We start from the raw sequence: 22,729 nt of genomic DNA on the forward strand, positions 1-22,729 counted from the left end.
CACCCTCCGCAGAATGGAACAGAACGGGCCTTCCCAGCCCTTCGAGTCATAATAAGGTGTCTGAGACATTTCCTGAGGCATAGGAGCTCTTAGGGCCACACATGTTGCTGGGCATACCGGCTGTGCCTGTCTCTGAAGCTCAGCACGATACACTTGGCGAGACTTTTAGAGGGAGACCTGCCCTGTGTGTTCACAGAGAGTTCCCTTTGTTTAGAGAGAGGAGGTGGAGACCAGGGCATCTCTCACTGAAAATCCCACACTAATAATCCAGGGAAGGTTATCTGCCCTTCCTAGATGGTCGGAGACTTTGTTGTTATCCTTTGTCTCCGACTTATGGTGACCCTGGGAATGGGAGTCCTCCAGAATGGCTGGTCCTTCGCTGCCCTGCTCAGCTTTGTAAAATAAAGGCAGTGTCTTACTTTATGGAACAATCCATCCCATATTTGGTCTTCCTTTTCTTCTTCTGCCTTTGACTTTCCCTAGCATGAAGCTCTTCTCCAGCCAATCTTGCCTTCTCATGAGGTGTCCAAAGTAAGGCAGCCTCAGTTTGGCCAGTTTTGCTTCTAGGGAAAGCTCTGCCTTGATCTGATCCAGGACTTCCCTGTTTGCCTTCCTGTCAGACCGGGGTGTCCGCAAAGCCCTCATCCGGCACCCTATTTCGAACATACTTGCTTTCTCCCTGTCAGCTTTCTTCCCTGTCCAGTTTTCACAGCCATACATTCTGACTGGGAATACAATAATAAACGAAGCTGGCAGCTCAGCACAGCATCCCATATGCATGATTCTCACAACAACCCTGCAGAGCAGGCTAAGCTAAGAGACTAAGCTAAGCTGAGAGCCAGTGTGGTATAGTGGTTACAGGGCTGGACGAGGACTTGGGAATTCCCAGACTCCCTTTTGTTGTCAGCTTTGACAGAAGGGCTGGGGCATCACTTGCCCCAGAAACTTTGGAACTCTTGGAATATCCCTTGCCTGCTCAGGGAACCAATACAGACTGGACTGACAGAAAGGCAAACAGAGCGTAGATCAAATCAAGCCAGAACTTGCTCTGGAAGCACAACTGTTTGCTTTGGGCGCAAATTGAGAAGGCAAGAGAAAACCATCATGCTAAGGAAAGTGGAAGGCAAAGTGGAAGAAGAGGAAGACTAAATCTGAGATGAATTTACTTCCATAAAGGAAGCCAGATCCTTGAGTTTACAAGAGCTGAGCGGGGCTGTCAAGCACAGGGTATTTTGCAGGGGTTTCATTCACTGGATTGACATAAGTCAGAGACAACTTGTTGGCATATACCCAAAATATATTGTTTGCTTGTTGATATTGTGCTTCCACATTTCATCATTGTTTTCAGTAGACCGTATATCCTCTTTCACACAGTTGGCTTTGTTTCTTCCTAAGTATCCTTGCATCTAAAGTGAGGTGTCTAGGGCTGGACCAGGCTGCTGGGGTTAAAACAACATTATTATTAGACTCCAGTAGACTTATGTGGAAGGTTGTCAACAAATGCTTATCCTCTGGAACATGCACACCAAGTGCAGAATATGCCAGACCATTTGGAAGCATTCCTATGACTAGAGGGCAGATTAAGCTATCGTACAATGCCATGTCTGAGGTTTGTGTTCGCGACACTTTGTGCCCAGTGGTACAAAATATAAGTGAAATATCTAACAGGATTATTAGGGTATACTTACCCCTCACAACACATGCTTGAATTGGAAAGGTATCCAACCAGACATATTTTAATTTCACTATAAACACCTATGCTTGAAGAAGAGTTCTGTGAAACATGGAGGCTTTCTTCTGACATGTCTCAGATCCAAGAAAAGGCATTATTTCATTGACTGGATTAACACTGAACAAGGACCCTGTTTCTCCTTAAAGCCTACAGCTTTAGGTCACAATCCTAGGCATGTTTAGATGGGGGGTGCAGGTAATTTAACCCCCAGCATTTCCCAGCTGGCCTTGCAAACAGAGGAACCAAAGGTTCTAGAAGTGATTCCTGTGGGTCACCGACATTTCTATGCGGAGGCTAAACATTACTGTGAAGCATCTGAAATGGATGGTCCTCTCCATTTTAGTTTACGGTAATTTAACACCCATGGGGTGGGGCAGAGGCAGAAGGCTGGTAGTTTGCCATTCCCTGGGCTAATGGATTTATAAAAACTCGGAGTGAACCCGCTGAGAGCTGAAGGTAGGAGGGTGACGGAACTTTCCTGTGTTCACTGGAACACTAATGCATCCTCAATATACTACTCAGCCAAGCAGACGAGAATTAAGTGCTTGCAGTGTAAGAACCATCTCTAATCTTCATTCAAGGTTTGACACAGGAGAACAAAAGGTTGGTTAATCCATGCTTGCTGTATAGATGTCTGCCATAATTGCATCTCCGGGCAGCTCACAAAACAAAACTTAAAACCATTAAAAACCAACAACCAGAACTTAGTCCTAAATAAATGCTCATGTTTTTTCTCAGTGGTTCAGCCCATTGCAAATGGATTGGGAAACAGCCTAATATGTACAAATTCCCACTTTTGCTTTTTTAAGGATTGCATTTCCGGAGCTACCCTTTCCAGCATTCCTGGAAGGAAAATATAGCAATGCTTCAAGAAACGTATAGGTGTGGATCTGTGGTCTGCAAGAGGTAAAGGATTTGTCACATTTTGTTGTTGTTATTTCATTTCTATACAGCAGCTCTTTGGGCAGTTCAGACATTCTGCGCTGCCCTGCCAACTGTGTCAAAATTCCAGGGAGACGTCCATGGGACAGATCCTGGCAGCTCTGTGGAGAAAAAGCATGTGTGAAGACTTGCTGGTTCCTGTTAGATTGCCACACACACACACTACATATAAAGTGCCCTTAAGGTACACACCCTTTGAACTTGGAGGACTGTGGGCATCCTATGAATTGCGGGGGCAGCATGGCGATGACGCTTGCCAGCCAACTGCATGGCTGATTTCAGGCGGCACTTTGGAGGGGGGAGAAAGGAGACAGATACATCACATCTCGATGGCACTGGTCTCCTCTTCTCTCTGCTCCCCAGAATGCTCTTTTAGGCTGCTGTTATGACCTGAAAGATGCTATCAGCACTGGCGGCAGGGGGGAAAGGGGGATATGAATGCAAGTTCAGAACAAATCAGGGAATCCAAAAAATCCTATGGAGCCTCAAATGCTGCCTGGAACCCCAGGATTGCTCTGTTAGCCTATGAAAATTATCTGCACAGTCATGCTAAATACTATTGCAGGCAATGGAGGGACTCAATTTATGCTTGGTTTTAATATTGCACAATACACTGCATTGTTTTTTGTAGTAGCTATTAGTCAGATACAATCAAATGTTTTTTATTTTGGGAAGTGATAATATAAAGGCGATATACTGAAGTTTCAAACAGAATAAAATTAAAGGAGGAACCAGGAAAAAGCCAGCTGTGGTGCAAAGATCTAAAAATTCAATGATGCGATTTATAAAAACAAAGAGCTTTAATATACAGCATTCTCCACTGTGCTCTTGAAATGAACCAGCAGCTACGGTGAAGCCTCCCGTTTTTATACATTTCTCAGTGTTTTCTAGAGTGGGTTCCTGCTGAATTTAGATTGACTAATTTAGATGCAAAAAACTGGGAGTCAGAAATCTTTGCAATTTTCAGTCTACTGAAAATTGCACTGATAGCGACCGTAAGTAGAACCAGATATACCTTCTGCTTATCCCTTCCTTCTGGCCATGGCTGTGTTTTGAGCATGCTTTCAGCAAGGTGTCCTCAATGACCCCCTTCCTGCGGTCAGTGCCTGCCGTCTCATCCTCGCTTCTCATTATGGCCACCGCTTGCTTATGTTGGGAAAATCTGGATAAATCCTGTCAGAAAAACATGGCTTCTGTGTGCCTTTGCATTGTGGAATCAATCCTGTACTCCTTCTCAAACCGAGCTAAGTCACTGTTTAAAATGGCATTCCTCCCCAGCTCCTTTCTCTCACCTTTAGCTGTACGCTTCAGTAGTCAGGCCATTTAGTCCAAATATACATTATATACCTTCACAGTGATTAAATAATCCTGGTTGGAATTCACAGTTTACCAGGAAGTATCTTTTGCTAGCCCAGAGGGCTCCATGTGCCCTGGCCATTCAGAATGGTGCGGATGCATTACTTAGGGTCTGAGTCTAGATGAGCTTATGAGTTCGTGAAGTTTCTCAGTAGCTTGGATTTACATGTCTAAGCAGACCTCGAGATGGGTTCAAGTTACTCAACAGTGTGGTGTAGTAGAGAACCAGTGTGGTGTAGTGGTTAAAACATGGGATTGGAACTCAGATGATCTGGGTTCGAGTCCCCGCTCAGCCATGGAGCCAACTGGGTGACTTTGGGCCAGTCACAGACTCTCAGCCCAACCTACCTCACAGGGTTGTTGTTGTGGGGATAAGATGGAGGAGGAGAATGATGTAAGCTGCCTTGAGCCCTTTGTAGGAAAAAGGCAGGATATAAATCAATCAATCAATCAATCAAAACTAAAGTGTCGATACACTGCAATTAGAAATATTGTAATCTCATTGTCACTGTATGATTGGCTGATCTTCCTTTATCTGTTCTGTGTGTGATGACCTCAGAATCTTATTGTAATGTCTGCATTCTGTCATCAATTGCTCTGTACCTGTGTATGTGACGAGGAGGGTGTAAAATACCCTGTAGTTGTATTGAAACTTTGCAGCGAGTTTACCTCTGCCTGCCCGGTAATGCATTATTGTGAGTCTACCGTGGGAACCTGGGCCAAACAATGAAGCCACAGATGGTCTGAACGCTTGATCTTTCCCACGAACCCGAGTTTTATTTCCTCCTCACAAATTGAAATTCCGGGATTTTCTGACACTTACTTGAGAGCCAGAGAGCCAGGCAGTGGCGTCTTCAGCTTCTCCTGCGCACAACCACCATTGTCTGGGTCAGAGCGAGGGGCAGCTTGCAGTGCGGAAGAAGAGGGCCGGGACTGGGTGGCCTTTGTCCATGAACCCCTGCCAGTGTGGTGGGGTCCCTCGGCAGTCGCCCCAGCTATGCCCATGCTTGCTGCTTGCATTGGACATGAGTCTCGCGGAGGGCGGTGGGGCTGACTTGCAGGTAACACACTGGAACACCCCTGCTGATCAGACCAAACCCTGTCAGGTCAAGTGCCTTGTTTCCCACCATGGCCAGCCAGATGCCCCTTGGAAGGAGGGCACTAGAGCTCTGACCATCTCCCGCTGCGCAACTAAGACTGTATGACACACCTCGGTTTGCTCATATCAACGCAGGAGGGATGGATCCCCCCCTGCCCCTTGGAGCAACACTGCCCTCCAGAGGTGGGCTCCTGCAATAGCTTTAGCATTTGCAAAACTGTCAGACATTCAGCAGGAAAAAGTTGTTTTGTCACAACATGGGAACGGCCGGTGAAGACTCCTTTTGGTCGTTTGCTCCAGATGGAACCTGCTCCAACACACAGCCTGCTTAAGGGTGGAGATTTAGGTTCATGTTAGAAGTTGGCACTTCTGAATGGAAGCTATTCTGAATTTCTTAATACTCTTGGGGCACTTCTATTGTAAACATGTATTGCTCCATCACTGGCACTCATTCCTGTGTGTGTGTTCAGGTAATCATGTCTTTAATTTGTAAACCTGGTTTTCCTGGTAACATAGTCTGTTAAGGGAAAAATATGATGGATTACTGCACAGTGTGTTCTGAATGCCTTCTACCTGGGGGAGAAATACACTGAAAACCTGGTTAGAATGCCTGGACTTAGCCTTGAAGAAAGGCAAAAGTATCATTTTTAAGAACCACACATCCGAGCATGTACAGAGTGTACTTCTTTCACTGCTGAGTAACTACACCCCATTTCCTTATATCCCAGATTAGGGATCAAACCTCCCAACGTCAGAACGTGCAGGTTCCAGGCCAAGTCGGTTTCAGCCCCGGCACTCTTTTTTTTACAAATTAACTCCTGATTATAATGCAGATGATTTTTCTTGAGTCTTCAAGGAAAAGAAGGCGAAAGGCATAAGTCATAAGATCCATCCCATCATTACGCGCTAAACCCAATTTCCTTTGTCCGTCCAGAAACTTGAAACGGCGGTTTTAGGACCCGGTTTAAAAAAATCGGCAAGCAAGGAAGAAAGAAAGAGGAAAAAAGGCCACACTAAATGCTGACGGCGGAGGGGGGGGTTGGGGGATGGAGGAGGAGTCAACAGGACGGCATTGACAATAGTCTCGCGCGCGAGCCAATGAGAGCCGCCGCAGGGCGTTCCATATTTACATACCGCCGCGCCGCGCCCAATGGTTCTCGGGACACCCGCCGCGGCTGAGCAGGAAAGGGGCGGACGAGAGGCGCGCTCCGCCCGGCGGCGCTGGTGGGCTGGGCGGGCGGCCGGCCGTCCCATGGCTGCCGTGCCGCTGCGAGCCGTGGCGGCGGCTCATTGAGAGAATGGCTGCGGCGGCGGCGGCTGCGAGTGCTGCCGCCGCCTGCGGCTCCCCCAAAAGCCGGCCGCCCAAGGAGCAGCCGGAGCTGGACTTGCCGCCGCCGCCGGCCCCGGCCGCGAGGAAGCGGGGCGGCGACTCGCGGCGGCGGCAGGCCGCCCTTTTCTTCCTCAACAACATCTCCCTGGACGGGCGGCCGCCCTGCCTGGCCCCGGGCAAGCCGCAGCACTTGCACCAGCAGCCGCCTCTGCCGCGGCCGTCGTCGTCCGCGTCCTCGGCGCCGGGCGAGCCGCTGCTGCCGCGGCCGGAGGAGGATGCCGCCGCGGAGCTGGCCCTGGCGGCGGCGGATCCCGCCCCCCGCCTCCTGCTGGCCGCCAACGGGCCGCCGCCGGGGCTGCTCCTGCCCCCCGTGGCCGCCCCCGAGCTGGACCCTTCCCGGGGGCTGGGCGCCGCGGCCGCCCTCCTGCCGCAGCTCCTGCTGGGCAGCCCGCTCTGCCCGGTGCCCGCCGCGCCGGTGGCGCCCGCAGCCGCCCTGGCGGGGGTGCTGGTGGGGGCCGCCAAGCCTGGCATCGCCCCGCAGGGGCTGCTCAGCCCCACGCAGAGCATCGCCGCCGGAGGAGCGTTCCCGCTGGAGGTCCAGAGGCAAAGGTGAGGGCCGCGCGGGGGCTCCCCGGATTCCTGGGCCCCTGTGGCTCCGTGCGGGGCGGGGGGAGTGGACCTGCCGCGGCTCCTGCTACTGACAGCTTCCAGCTTTCTTTATTTCCTGTAACGAGATAATCCATTTCTCTTCCACCTATGGATCAGTCTCCCTTCACGCCCACCACCGGTGCATTTCTCCTGGATTGCCGGACTAACAGCTCAATCTTGCCTTGCCATCTTGAATCCCTGCTCTGCGTGTGCCTCTGTTTTATTCTAATTTACAAATATATGCCTTGTTTTATATATGGTCCAGGGCGGCTGTAGCAGACTGAAGATGTGACAGTGAACGTGAATGCATGCTAAAGGGGCAAAGCAGGAAGCTGTCCGGAAAGATGCACTTCTGTGCGCACTTGCCAGGGAGTAAATCCCACTGAATAGAGTAGAATGTACTTCTGAGTCACTCTCCATAGGCTTGCTTGCAAAAGCACGGCTTAGCCCCAGTTAAAGTGCATATGATTGCAGCCTCGTGCCTTCAAGTATAATCTCTACTCCAGAAGGGATATCAAACGGGAGGCACGGACTACGATCTTCCACCCTTATGAACTTTCACTCCAGTTTGTTTTTAATCTGTTTTGGAGGCGCGTTTGCAAAACCCCTTTTGTTGCCTAGAATTAAATTTGGGGAAACCTAACATTTTACAGAGGAACAGGGATGGCTTTGCCACTACCTATTTCTTCACGAAGAATGAGGCTTCCCTTTTTGTACTCTTCGTCCTTTCGTGGGCCTTTCCGTGCACTCTCTTGTGCTTGTTTTCCTTTTGAAATAGCGTAAGAGGGGTTCGGTCACTTCTATTCATTCTGAGAGTCTTTAACTTAGCTCAGTTCTGGTGATGCTACTAAGAATTCACTTAGTGGGAAATATCTATGTTGTCCTTGTGGGTGCTTTGCAGAGGTTGACATGGGCCGTGCTTTTCCATTGCAGGAAGGCTGTCCCTTACGTTACGGAATTTGCGGCTGGCTGCTTGAAAACCTGTAGCACGTGTATAGGTATTTATTGTGCAGTGAGAGGAAAGCAGGCTTTGCTGAAGGGCAAGTAGTGGTGTGTGGGCAGGTGTTCTGGGGTCTTAAAGGCTCTGTTTTGCATAGGTTTGGGTGTTTCTTGAGCAGCATTCTTGGGCTGCAGCCCATGATCTGCTGTGGCCCCCTTGGCAAGTCCAGGGAGATCCCTTCAGGAAGTCCAAATTTATTCTGAAGCTGCCTCACCCTTTCCTCTGTGCATTGCCAAGGCTGAGGGACACCCATCTTAACCAACAGGTGTCTGTTCAAAGCAACCTGCAGGCATCTCTGAAGGTGTTCAAACAGTGTGAAGAAAGCAGGTAGCAGGAAGGAACATGATGGCAGTGAATCACAAGGATAGACTGTGCATGTAGAATCTAAGTTTCATTTACGGAAGCAGCTGTTTATTTTTAGTATTTACTGCAGGGGAAGGGAGTATATAATTCTGAATTCATGCAGCTAGTTGGCTGGCCTCAGGCTGTGCCTTCCAGGGTGGTTGAGATAACTTTGTGTACGTGTCTCTTTGCTCTCGGAAGCAGAATGGGATGCAGTCATAAGAGATAAAATCAAACATTCTTTTCTCCTCCCAGACTTATATATTTATTTAAAGCTTGTATATACCATTCATTCAGCAAAAAGCTCTCTGAACAATGTACAGCAGGGGTAAAACCATAAAAACACAACATGATACTTCGATATCTATAAGCATCACAATGCCCATCAAAATCCAAAACAACATAAACAATTAACAACTAAGAATAATACACTTCACCAAAATAATTTATGCACCATACTACCAATGATAATAGGAATAAAAACCAGTGTGAAATCAAACCATATATAACAATTAAAATACCAGAAAAAGAAAAGGGTTTTACCTGATGCCGAAATGTATAAAGAATGGGTGCCACGTATACCTCCCTGATTAGCCGATTCTACAGTTGGGGCACCACAACCAAGAAGGCCCTCCCCCCTGCAGCCAACTCCTGCTTCTTTTAAAGGTGGCTCCCAGAGAAGGACCTCTGTAGAAGATTTTAGGGTCTTGGTAGGTTTTTATAGGAGGAGACATTCCGTTAGATATCCAGGCTTTATATGTCAATACAGATACCTTAAATTTGGCCCGGACTTCAATTGAAGTGAAGACAATGAAGGACAGGGCTGCCCTGCGGACCTGCAAATCTAGCTGTTCTTCTATACATTGTTCTCTGTGTCTTTCTGAATGGATCCAGACGACGCAGTAACCCACAGTTCAGTGACAACCCTCACTCAGCCCTGGTGTATGCATTATCCTGTTGTCTGAACCCAACCAAGAAGAACAACTCACAGTTCACAACCCAGCCACAAACCATGGCTTCTCTTTGACAGGTTGTTTGCTACTGAGAAGGCATGGCTTGTTAGTGCAGTTGGATTCAGACAATAGGATAACCTACATTTCGGCAGCGAGTAACCCTCGATCCATACCCAGCCCTTGAATGCAGGTTGTCTCAATGCCTGAACTGAGTCTCCTTCTGATACCCAAACACCCCACACAGGGCAGGAAGACCACAGAGTTGTGTTAAGTAACAACCTGTCATTTGGTCATGGGAAAAGAGTGCCAGATATTCCAGAAACTGAAGAATGACCATATCTGTCTACCTACCTATTGATTAAACATTGTGGGGTCATCTAGTAACAGTGATGGAAGAGCCCTTTGCATCCTTCATTGTACCCCAAATGCACTTCTCATTCTAAAGCCACCAAACCTTGAAGCTTCTTGGGGCACAGCGCCATTCTCAGCTAAAGTCACTTGTCCTTGCCTCTCTAAATGACCACAGAACGGGGACTCAGGTTTCAGGAGGAAGCATGAAATAAAAGTACAAATGGTCAGCAAACTGGTGTGCTGCTTACATCTACACAGTTTGGGCCAATAGCCTGTCACATCTGCAGGGTGGAAGAGGGAACTCCTTGAGGTCTGGTGTGCTGCTTTGTAAAGCTGGTGTGCACTTGCAAGCCTTCTAGAGGATAAGCACTATTATAGTCGATATGATTCTCTCAGAGTTTGTTGTTCCCGTTTTTAATGAATCAGGACTTTAAATACCTGAGCATTTTGTGGTGTGCTTTAATCTGCTTAGGAGAGAGGAGACGCTTTTTTAATATTTGGGCGTAGAGCATTGCCAGCAGATATGCCCTTGATAGTGCTGCAGTTTAACCTGCCTGGGCAAAAACCCCACTTACTTGGATGCTCGTCTTTGCTGTATTCGGCCTGCTTTGCTCGCTCGGCCTGTCTCCAGCATGCTTTGGGGCTTCAGTGGTGGCCTCCAGAGAGAAGCAGCACGGATCTTTTTCAGAGGAGGAAAAACAATTGCTGTTCCAATAGCCATTGGGCTGTCATGTTCAGAACTCAGGAGCCTGAACATGAAAATGCAATTATTTCCATACGGCTTGCTAAAGTGATGCTACTGACAACCTTTTCCAATGGCACCTTGATTTTTTAAAATCATTTCGCGCTAGTAGAACTGCCTTTAGTACAGGCAGGGATTAATTCAGAAAGCTCTTGATTGGTGGACAGAGGGTGTATTCTATATATGTGAGGGGTTTTGCATCCCAGTATCTCAGGAGGCAAAATATGGTGCAGCAGGATATCTCATTGCTTGCTTGCCTCCCGGCCTAGGTTTTCAGTCCACACATGAAAACTCTTCCTTCAGGCCTTTCCGTGATCTTTGTACATCCTTTGGCTAACCCCCCCCCCCCCGGCCTCTGTACTCCTCTTGTCTTTTCATTTTATTTCTTAGGACTTCAAAAAATCTATTTCTGTACTTAACCAGAAGTGTGGCATGCCTGTGGCGAAGCCAAGCGCCAACCTCCAGCACCATCATTATGTGGGTTTTGAGTTCTAGAACTCAGTACCCCTGCTGTCTTGTTATTTCTGCTCTTGGGCAATTTGCTTTTCATTTAGTCTCACTAGTTTGCCTTCTGGGGAAAGGAGTGCTTTGTGACCAGCCATACATACCATGGCAGAATGGGAAAGCCCTCCTGAGGCTGCCATTTTGTGAGTGTGCCCATGACATTCCGTCAAAACTCCAAATATGCCCACTCTCCCAGAAAAGTTGGGAGGTATATGCCATTGGGAACTCTGGTGCAACCTGTTCTGTTGTTTTCTGCCTAGCACATGGAGGTCAGGGTGGAGGGGCAGGAAAACAGGAGCTATAGTTACGCTCCCCCGCCCCTCCTCATGGCTCTGAAAATGTGGAATGAAGTATAAGAAGCAGCTCCTGAGGGTCTGGCATTAGAAGGGTGTGTTGCAGGGTTGGTGGTAGATGTTCCATAATCTGAATCGCAACAAACTGCCTTTCCTGTTGTGTACTGCTATTCCCTGGGACCAATGCAGGAACAAAACACAGGCTGGATGCAGAATTTGGCTTCTTGGAAAGATCAGTGTGCGCTTCAAAAAGAGTAGTGTACTTGCTCTTGTGTTATGGTTGGGGTGATGCACCTGAAAATGTTTGGCCACAAACTTTGGAAATCTCAGAGGCCTAAGCGATGTCTGAATAAGGGTTTTTTGGCAGTTGAGAGAATGTGTTCAGTGCCCAGTCCAGCTTTCCCAAGACAAGTAGAATACATTATGTGAATTAAAAAACTGCAAAGGAATCAAAGTTGGGGAGGAGGAAGCAAGCATATTGGTTGTCCAACCTCTGCTTGAAGGGGCTCAGTGAGAGAGAACCCCTCTAGGTCATATTGTTAAACTGGCCCAGTCATTAAGAAGTTTATCGTAATGTTTGGTGACATCCATCATTCTGTAACTTAATCACATTAGATCCAGTGCAGCCACTTGGATTTGTGACAAGTCTCCCAGTTTCTCACTGGAATAGTTTTGTGATTGCCTTTTAAGGGGAAATTCCATTTCATTTCCAGCAACCTTTTCCATTAGTATTTCTAACTGTGGAATCCTGTTTAGTATTTTCTGGGAAATGGGTTCGGTTTCCATAATTTATACAGAACTTCGTGCAGCCTGGGTACAGAACAGCAATTTGGTTTCGCCCAGACTACTAAAAACTTGAGTAGGTAAGCTGGAAATGCTAACTTGGGTACCATGACATTGCATTGATCTTCCCTGACCTTTAGCCTTTTGCCTTATGACCTCTGCTTGCAATCCCCTTGCAATGCCCTTCCCATGGGGGCATAAATATGAATGAGTTTCTTGTTTTCCCGTGGTTTGTATGTTTTGGTCCTGCTTGACTGTAAATGTGCACAGAATCTCTGAGAACCGTCCTGACCCCTTTAAGCAAGCCAGAGCCTTTGGTGACTTTCTCTTTTCTGCAAGTCTCAAACAACTTCCTTCTTGATGGTGCAGGCCGTAACATATTCATCCTGTGCCTGCATTGTGCAAATTACAATCAAACTGCCTCCTTTTCATGCCAAGCCTCATTCAGAAGGAGCTGTCACAATATCCTTGTGATGCAGTGTTCTCCTTGTGACCTCTTCAATATGCAAGCTTCTCTTTCTTGCCAGGGTTCCTCCCTCCTCGTGAATGCAATTAGCGGGTGTATGTTTGAAGTAGATGCCAGCCAAGTAATGCAAGCAGGTGTCTTTGAGTTGTGCCATGTGTGTGTGTGTGCGTTTGGGAGGGGGGGTTGGTTCTGTTGCTTTAGTAACATGATGCATCCCTAAATTAGTTAAACTGGAAACTAGCTACCCCAAGTGCCACTTTGTCTTGCTAAAAAGGCAGGGTAAAAATCAAGTAAGTAAACAAATATAGGGAGCGCCATTATGCCAGGTCAGACCCGATCTGTTCCGCCCACACTCGCTTGCTTTCTGTGATTGGCACCAGGTCTTTTGCAGAAACTGTTGCCCAAGCCCTTTTGCTGGAAATTCTGCAGATGAGCCTGAGGTCTCAGCCCAAGGTGTTATCATTTCCAGACTCGCCAATATGAGATACATTGTGCTGCCCAGGCCTTTCCCAAAGCCTGAGGACTTTCCACTTCAGAGAATGCTGTTCCAAAGAAACAGTGGAGGCAAGCAGTTTTTCGCTCCTCTGCTGCTGTGCCATAACATTCAGTATTTCCATCCATCTTCAGCTGTGCCCTCCTTCAGGGAAACTGCAAAGTGCGCACTTTGCTCAGCCCTCTGCTGGTCTCTGTGGGGCCCGGGAGCTCCTCCCACTGTTCCCCACTGCACAGCTGATCGGCCATCAGCTGGGAAGCGGGTAAAAGACCAGTGTTCCCATGCTGCTCCTAGCGGGATGGGAATAGCATCTGTGGCTGTATTGAGAATGCTGGGAAAAGGTCTTCACCGAGCGAGAGAAAGAGAGGGAGAAGGCCTGGGGTGTGAATGGTGGAACAAGGGGAACGGCAGTCCTGGCCTTTCTCACCAGTGTCGTCAGCTCTGCCCACCACCTGCTTGCTGCCCTGGTCCATTGCCCAACAGGGCCCCCCTGGGGCCAAAGGTTCCCCAGCCCTGTGATGCGGAGGTTCCCTCTAGCGTCGCTCCCTCTAGGTTCTGGAAAGCCTTTGGGCAATCCCATGGCAACCTGCTCACCTGTTTGGTCACCAGCCGCTGAGGTGTGTCTTTCTTTTCCTGGCTACCACCTGCTTGCTTGCCAGGTGAAGTCAAGGAGCGAGCAGGCCTTGGCCTCTCCTGATCCTCCTCCACTCCACCACTGTTGTCTGGGCCAAAGCAAAAGACCCCCTTCCGGGACTTTGGCCCTCAGCAGGCACCTCCCTGCGCCAGCCTATTCGTCTGGACCTGACTTAGGCATTACTGACTGAGCACCCATAAGCATTTCTTTCTCTCACTGAGGAACAAGTGGAAGGAGACTTCAGGATGGCACCCCAACATTTTTGGATCCATGGGCACATTTGGGATTTCGAGGAACTGCTGTGGGTATCACCACAAATAACCCCCGGGGAGGATGGGTCATGTTGTTTCTTGGCCATTGTGGAGCTTGGCTAGTTAGGAGCAAGCTGTGGATGTTCCAGGTAGGGGGAAATAGTGAGGCTACTCACTGGGAGACAGGAAGGACTGCAAAGTAATGAGGTGAGGAGAGAAATAGCAGAGCTAGAGGCTGGAAGGAAAGGGACATTGAAAGGCCAACAAGTAGAGAAAATGCACGCCTAGAGGTTTTGCAGGGAGAGAAATAAGGCTGGAAAGGGAGGGAAAGAAGACGCCTCGACATTTTCCAAGGCTTTTATTTAAAGAAGGAACATTGTTTGAAGGGGATGGGGGGTGCTCCTTTGGAGGCCTGTGCAGGCACCTTGTTGGGGGCCTCACGATAAGAGCTTGTTTCCTACTTGGAAAAAGAGTCTGGGAAGTACTGTGCAAGAGGAGTGTGGGTGTAGGGGGAAGCCTGCCTTCCACAGCTGTGCCCAGTCTGGACCTTGAAATCTAACAGCTGGTTACTTCTTTCTGGGGACAAAGCATAGCAACTCCGCCCTCTTGCTCTCCCACTCCCCAGATGTGATCCAGCTCACGACTGGAGTGCACATTTCTGTAGACTTAAGCGAGATGGATAAGAGAATGCTGGAAGTTAATTTGTACCTCATTATTGAAATGCTAATAGCAAGGCTCCTGGAGGTTATTAGCCTCAGGTGATTGAGTTTGCACAACAGCTGGGACTAGGATCAAACTTTGCATCTCCATTCCAGTCCAGAGGAGTGGCGTTCACAGCTGCAGACCTCAGCCTGGTGCCTCCAGGTATGTTCTGGCTGGGAAGGAAGGGTATTGCAATCCAGCACCACCTGAGGAAGGCTGTTGTTGTCTGCAGCTGTGTTGCTGGCTTTGCAGAGCTGATGAGCATCCTCAGAACTGAGAATATGAGCAACACGCAGGATGCGAACCGTGCCACGTTTCTGTCCAAGCCCATTTCGGAGAGAGGAGCCCTGGCAGATACCCTTTGCTCAGCATCAAAAAATGGGGAAGCACATGAAAATCTTGTCCCTGCAGGGTTAGAATGAATGACTTGCAAGCTGATTTGATATTGACTCTGGCTGCTATTGCATAAGAGGTCAGGAGAGTTTTATTTATAGTATGTGCCATTTGGGTTTTGTTTGGTTTTTGTGTGCAATCTTTTGGAAGCAAATATTCAGCATCCAAATATCACATTGACATTTTAAGAGAATCCATTACACCCTTATTAAAAGGGCATGACAAAGCCATGGATCAGGAATGTGCCTCTGAAATAAATGTTAAAAACTGTTCTACAACTATTAATGAAGTAATGGACCTTATTATTTATGCTTCAAGACATTACTATTGAGACATTGTAGCAAAAAACTGAAAAGAAGATGCTAATATTTCTAGCCTTGAGAGACAGAATAACTTTATCTCCTAGAAAACTAGAGCTCTTACATATTGACAAAATTGGACAGAAGGAACAAGAAGTGGGCAGATTGTAATTAGGATTGGGCGTCTGTTTGAAATTCTGAATGTAAGGATGCTTGTATCACATTTTTAATACATCTGCACCTTCTTTGGACTGGAGACCCATGTCCTTTGTTGCTCTTTAACTTGGGTGAGCAACCCAGGGTTTTGGACTCCAGTTCCCATCAACCAACATAGCCAGTGCTTAAAGACTGTGGGATCAGTCCAGAATATTTGTAGGTCATCAGGCTGCTTGAACCTGCGCTGTGGGACCCCATGTATTCCAGAGGTGGGAATCCCAGGCCTGGGGGCCAGATTTGGCTTTCTGATCTTCCCCAGATAGCCACACCCACTTCACTTGGGCTCCACTCTCTTTCCATCAACCACATCATTTCGTAGCTTGTGGGCCATTTTATCCCCATTCTAAAAGGCTGAAATGGAAGGCTGAGTTACCGGTAGTTAACAGCTTTAAGGTCCAAGACGCAGATATTCGCCTGTGCTTCGTCCCTACCCACGTTGCTTGGACCTTGCCCACCAATGGAGTGTGGTTCCTGAGAACAAACCTCAACTCTTTCAGGCTGACAGAGGTCCCCTACACCTGATGCACATTATTGGTGCTCCGAAAGTGCTTCCCAAACAACCCTTTAGGTATGCATATAAATTACTTAATATGTTGGCTTTAAAATGTGAATGTTAATGTGCCAGGCAGCAGCTGAATGACACGTACGCTTGTATGCAGTGGCAGGCATGTGGGAGGTGGCCTTCTGTACCACCGTACCCCAGAGCCTGGAAATCGGAATAAATCACACTCATTTTTATTGTTGTATACCTGCAAGGTGTTCTTTCCTTTCTGCATGCTGCATTGATCTCAAGACGTAATATGTTCTAGAAACATGAATTAAGGAATGGATGGAATACATGGACTTTCTTATATTTTTCCTCTTTTTAAAGGTTGAAATTATTAGAAAACTTGATATTGAATGACGTGCCCTGCCCATTCACTTGAGGCACGCGGGATAGGAATTGGGTAGATTAAAACTTGGATTTCTGGCATGCAGTATAACTGGGCGTTGGTTCCGCCTGCTGAGAACTGAGACAGTAGATTTCATGAAATAAGAAAAGCGAGCAGAAATCAGCCTAACGTAGTCTTGAGATGATAAAAGTTAGAGATGGTTGAGCCTGAGGTTTGCTCAAATGCCAGTCTCGAGAAGAAAGCACCTGAGAGTGATAGATGATGGAAGAGGCATCTTTTGGGCTAGAGGGGAACTAGGTAGATACTTGTGTGTGTGATGCGTGTTGCCTGGTGGTTCACTGGTTTTTGATGGCGGCGGTTTGTGTATGTGGAACTGCACCCCTGCTTGGTACTCATTTTCTTGTTCCTGGGCCTCATCTGTTTGCTCTCTGTGCAATGGGGGTTGAAAACGGGGATGTTTGGAAGAGTGGTTTTGTGTTTTGGAACCCAGACCCTGGCTGTGCTTTTCACCTAAGTTCTTGGACACATTGCTTTCTTTTAGCCTCATCAGTTTCCTGATGGGAAATCAGTGTTTTGTGACTGGCTGTGCCCCCCATGGCAGCTATTTTGTAAGAGCACCCACAGACCACCTTAAGTTCCAAATGTCTCAGCCAGCTCAAAGACATTGGAGACCCCTGCAATTGGGAATATGCAGAAAGCTTTCCTGGACATGGCAGACTGCTGTCCTCAGTGCATGAGATGCTTTGACTGGAGTTTCTGGGGGGCTGTGCTATTTTTCAATACAGCATTGCTTCTGGGCACAGTCCCTTCCATGTTTAGACAGAAAAAAGTCTGTCAGAAACAGCGTTGGATACAGTCCTTGGCCTATCCTCTACATTTGTTCAGGTGTATTAAAACTTTTATCTGCAATAATGAAGGCCAGAAAATGTGATAGTGGAACTCTGCAAAAATGTCTGGAAATGATGAAGAGCGACTTCAGCTGATCCTGGGGTGCCAACTGAGAAGAGGTCTTTTCAGTCGGGTGTGAAAGCTGGACAGTAAAGAAAGCTGAGAGGAAGAAAATGGATGAATTCAAAGACATGGTGCTGGAGCAGAGCTTTGGACCGACAGAAGTCAGAAATTTCCCTAGAAGCAAAAATGACAAAACAGAGTCTGTCATACTTTGGACGTATCATGAGAAGGCAAGATTCACTGCAGAGGACAATCATGCTGGAGAAAGTCAAAGTCAGAAGAAGAAAAGGAAGACCAAATATGGGTTAGATGGACTCCATTAGGAAAGCCACAGAATTTGGAAGAGCTGATCGGGGCGGTCATGGATATGTATTTATTCATTTTAAACATTTATATCCTGTCCTTTCCGATGAACAGCTCAGGATGGCTTATAATAATTTAAAATATTACAATAATACAATAATTTAAAATGGTAAGTATTACATTAATATAAAACAACACTTCATAAAACTAAGGGAAATAAAGATTTTGGAGAGCTTTCATTTACAGGATTGCCATAATCTAGAGACAACATAACTCTGTACATAACAACAACACCTTGATTATGAGCAGGTTCAGCTATTGCCAATTCTTCCATATAAGCCAGAAGACCTTTTTTATTTTTCAAAGCTTTCAATGTGAGTTTCATTGCTTTTACTAGTCTCTCTTCTCTGTTTTTTCTTCTTTATATTGCTTCTCCCTGTATCTGGGTTGATTCCTTTCGGGTGAGAGAGAGCTGATGTAGATGTTCTAAAATTGTAAACCATACCACCTGTCTATCAGGTTTGGTTTTTGTTTTTGTTTTTACATTTTTCACATACAATTTACATCCAAAGCACCTTCTAGCATAAGTCAGTGCAAATCAATTCAGAAGTATTCCCAGTGAGATCAGCAGGGCTTACTCCCAGATAAGAGGGTGCACAATTACAATCTTAATCATGCTTTGATTCTTTTGCAGTCAAAGAGATTTTTGTTAGTCATGACTAAATTGCCCTATTAATTCCTCAGTGGGACTGGTTTAACTAGCTGCTTTTGCATCCCAAAGCCATAATGATTGCCTTTTGCATAATGAGTTTTCCTTTCACAGGCTAGTTAAATAAAATCAGTTTAGCAGTCTTATGGAAGTTACAGGAGGGTTGGTAACTCAGGGTTCTCAGCTTAATTTCATGTGGCCTTTGATATAATTTCAAAAGGCCACTTCAAGCAATAGCTTATGAGCTATGCAAGAGAGAGCTTTTCTCTCTTTAGTAGCCTACTGTGTGAAGGAGAGGAGGGCCAGGTCCTTTTGCCATGCTTTGCTCTCTGAGGAATGCAACTCTGGATGGAAAACTGTTCCCACCCTTAAATTGCAGTACACTAACTTGTGTCTCAATAGCGCAGTACGTCCATTGCTGTGAACAAATGCCATTTAATTTTTAAAAAGACCTAATTCAGTATACCCCTTCGCTCAACCTGGCTTGGGGCATAATCTTCAACTTATGTATTCCTCATGCACCTCAGTCAGTTTTTGATCTGCAGCTAATTCTGCACTTGCTCTCTTGCTTACACACACACACACACACACACACACACACACACCCCACTGCCTTAATTGCCATATTGATCCAAGCTGTAATAATTAGATTCCTGGATATCACACACAATTACTTTGTCAGTCAGTCCCAGCAGAAATCTGAAATCTGTCACAGGAGAGAGCCAAACCAGAGTTCCTCATTGCTTCCTTGTCCAGCCCCAGAATGTGCTCAGTCATTCTGGCCTCTTGAATTTTTTGCGTAGGCTGAACTCTTGCGAACGCTGCAGGAAGTGTACAGGTAGCTTGAGATGCTGCTGCCAGTCTGTGGGTGTATGGAATTTGGTTGTGAGTCTGGAAAGGAAGGGAGCAGGCAGAGTGGATCTGAGCGAAACCCAAACTTGGCCATCTTCCAGAGCTGTTGGTTGGTGAAAGGGAGCCCCTCAGGATTGTTTAATCTGAGACTCTCCCCTTGCATGGATCTCGTAAAGGATCCCCTTTGCCTGTGTGCTTTTATTCCTGCTGCACCCTTTGTCCTCTCAGAAAAGAAGAAGACTGGCAAAAGGAAAGGCGACAGAACAGTGCATGGGGAGGTTTTAATGAATGTCTGCAGCCGGGCCAGAAACTGGTAGGGATTGAGAAGGCATCTGAGATAGCTGAAGGCTTTTAACACTGACAGGTTATAAAAGCATGAAAATGTGAGGCATCTGCCTGACTATGCAGTATTGGATTTCTGTTCATGTGAAGTCACAGTACAGCATCCACACAGGCACAGAGACCAGGCAGAAGAGGTTTAGCTATGCAGTGTAAATGCATTTTTACCAGCAGATCTGGCACTCTTGTTGTGAGAATGAGCCCTCTTTCAGAGGAAAGCAACCTGTTTAAAAGGCACCACCCCTTTTCAGGAATCCTCAAAATGCCTGAATTGGGCTTAGGACTCTGCTTCCTGAGCCCGGGGAGGACTAGAGATCCTATTCCAGTGGTGGTGGGCGGGGGGGGGGGGGGATAAAACAGGTCAGGATCTTCATCTTCTGACAGATTTCTGGATGAATTGCAGTAGAACTGCAAGGGTTTCTGACTCTTAGGGCTTTTTCTAAATATGCATCAAATTACACCTTATCTCTCCTAGCATTCCTTAGCCAACATGGGAGTTGCTGGGCATTTTTCTGTCTAAACATGCATTGGATTGCACCCTTCATTGTTTAACAATAGCGACAGCAGAGGGTCCCCCCCCCCTCTAATTTAGGCTGGTGAAATGATGCTTGTGGGAAAGGCCTATGAGCTCAGTTCTGGTACTGAAAACAAAGCAGATTCCAGGGGGCAAGTGTGTATTGCTCAGTCATCGCTGTGACTCATCTTCAGGCACTGTTCTGCCCTTGACTCCGGTTGGTGGCTGGTGGCAGTCCTAATAGAAAGAAAAGGAGATCCCACAAGCCTGCAGCCTCCTTTCCCCTGCGAGAGCAAAGTGGCATGCCTGGCTAGTGGCTTCAGTATATTTTTCTTTTTCTCTCCTCCTCCCCCCATCCCAACGAACTCATATGGAGAGCAATGCACCCCAAAGATTTATCTATTTATTTAAAATATTTCTTTTCTGTCCTATACTCATAATTGTCTCAGGATGGCTTATAAGAACCAAAACAATCAAACAAAACAGCAATTAACAACAATTAGCAATGTGCATGATACCAACTGCAAAGATCTACTGCAAAACTTCCCTGAAATGAACAGCCACATTATCCTTTTCATTTAAAAGGGCCGTGCAAGAGAATTTCTCACCAGATCAAGCCACTGGGTTGCCCTGTGTGCCACTCTTAATTGTGCCCCAATTCTCCCCCTGAAGCTGCAAGGCCATCTTACTGCAAGTCACATGAAGATTTTATAACTGTGGTTTCTGTGTCTTGCATTTTTCTGGTCTCTGCACAGGAAGCACTGAAAGATCACTGGGGACCTAGGGAGCAGGTGTGTACATTTTGCACCTTTGTTTTCCTGTTCATCCACAGAAAGAAAGAAAACGGGAAGGGAGGAGGCAGCAGTTAGAAACAGAGGCACTGGGATTGCAGTAGCTTGGCACCGTCACACCTCGTTGGCACAACAGAACAACCCGTGGTGGGTCACCCTTGCTTGTTTTAGAGTGGTTTATCGTGACGTCTGAACCCAGCGTTGTTTCCTCAGTGTGGTTGGTTGACCACATACAAGCCTCTCTGAGAATTCATGGTTTAGTATTGGGCTGTTCTGAATGGCTTGTTTTCCAAATGGTTTGTCATGAACATGCAAAGCTGGCAGAGTGGCTTATGCATGGGTTGTCAGGCAGGACTACAGGGCTGCCTAGCAAAAGTGGTAAAAAGCACAACCAACAAGTTGGGAATAACATGGATAAGTGATTGAACAAAGAGCCCAGTAGAGCTTATTGCAACATGCAAACTAGTCTTCTCTCAGATCTGTTCTGGCAAGAGGAGGTCCGAGGGGCCTGGTGTACCTTATATTAACCAAGCTTGTATGTATATACCTTGCTTTTTGTATAAAACTGACTTCAGTATGGAAGGCAAAGTAGAGTGGAAATAGTATACTATTTGGGATCACATTATTAAATTGACAAAACACAATTAGGCCTGTGTGGTATGCTATGTCTCCTTGAGAGTAAAAAAAACCCAAAAACATGATGCTGGGCGCACCGTCAAGCTCCGAAGAATCTCGGCTTTCATTAAAATTGGGGATAATGATCCTAGCCCCAAGGATTGAGAGGATATGTTTGAAGGTGTGTAGATAATGCCAAGGCAGAAGGGTGGTTGAATTTAAGATAACTAGTGGCTGGAAGCAGGGTTTTGGTCTTTGCCGTATCCGGCCCGAGACATTATGGTGCCTGAGGTGAAGGGTAGCATCAGTATAGCATTGCAGTTCTATTCCACTTGCTTTCCTCTTGTGAGAAACTCAGGAAACTTACATAGCTCAATTTTTTCCTTCCAGCGACAACCCTGTGAAGTAGGTTGGACGGTGAGTCTGATTTTTACCCATGGTCGTCCAGTGAGCTCCATGACTGAGCAGGGACTGAAATGCAGATCTCAAGTCCCAGTCCAGCACATTAATACAGAGAATTTTCATTAAGCTAATGAAGGATAGCTTTTAATTTAATTGGGTATAGTTGTGGCAACACCCATCAGTGGGTCTTAGCCTTCCTCCATCAGGTACCTTCCAGATGTGTTGGACTACAATTCCCAGCATCCTCAGTTTGAGGAGCTTTATGGTAGCAAACCTATGTAAGTTAAGATGGAAAAAATATATACTCTAGTTGGGACATGTTTGAGTTATACAACTTGTTCCCTCTAAACTTGCATAGGCTTGTGCCCTTACTTTGAATCTGAGTTTATCAACAGCATATCTTATTTTTAGATGTTTGCTGTAGCATGCATTTTTAAACCCTTGCATTTTAAAAGAAATATAAATTGCTGCCAATGAATCAAATAATGCAACCTCAGTTAGCGTGTAGACTTTGTTTTTGTAGCCTGCTGCTGAAACCTTGAGAAAGAAGCCAGATAGCAGTTGGATAAATATATATTTCTGTCTTGTACTTGTTTAATCTTTTGGATGCTGTTCAACTTCTGGTATGGGCCTTCTTAAAAGGCCTGCTGGTGGCTGAAACCTGTGGCTGACGGCATACGTACCAGAGTTGCCTGTAATGTGCAAATGCAGTTGTTTGCATTCTTAATTACTGTGGTTACTTGGTTTGGTCACTTAGTGGTACACCACATGCTGAAAACTCGGTCATTTGGACTGATCATTTTATCGCCACAAGTGGCATGTGCCTGTGGT

The 22,729-nt window shown here is 46.6% G+C and overlaps 2 protein-coding genes across 2 annotated transcripts in view; both read left to right on the plus strand.

Moving 5' to 3' along the window:
* The window catches only part of RBBP8NL (RBBP8 N-terminal like), a 42,626-nt gene extending 36,555 nt beyond the window's left edge, over positions 1-6,071 (plus strand). Inside the window, exon 15 of the mRNA XM_044455157.1 lies at positions 6,064-6,071. Coding sequence (XP_044311092.1) covers positions 6,064-6,071 — 8 coding nt within the window. The remainder of the gene's footprint in view (positions 1-6,063) is intronic.
* Positions 6,072-6,427: 356 nt separating this feature from the next.
* CABLES2 (Cdk5 and Abl enzyme substrate 2) overlaps positions 6,428-22,729 on the plus strand; it is a 53,287-nt gene continuing 36,985 nt past the window's right edge. Inside the window, exon 1 of the mRNA XM_044455158.1 lies at positions 6,428-7,068. Within this exon, the coding sequence (XP_044311093.1) occupies positions 6,428-7,068 (641 nt within the window). The remainder of the gene's footprint in view (positions 7,069-22,729) is intronic.

Source organism: Varanus komodoensis, unplaced genomic scaffold (assembly GCF_004798865.1).
Source record: "Varanus komodoensis strain SLA01 unplaced genomic scaffold, ASM479886v1 scaffold8, whole genome shotgun sequence".
Taxonomy (NCBI): Eukaryota; Metazoa; Chordata; class Lepidosauria; order Squamata; family Varanidae; genus Varanus; species Varanus komodoensis.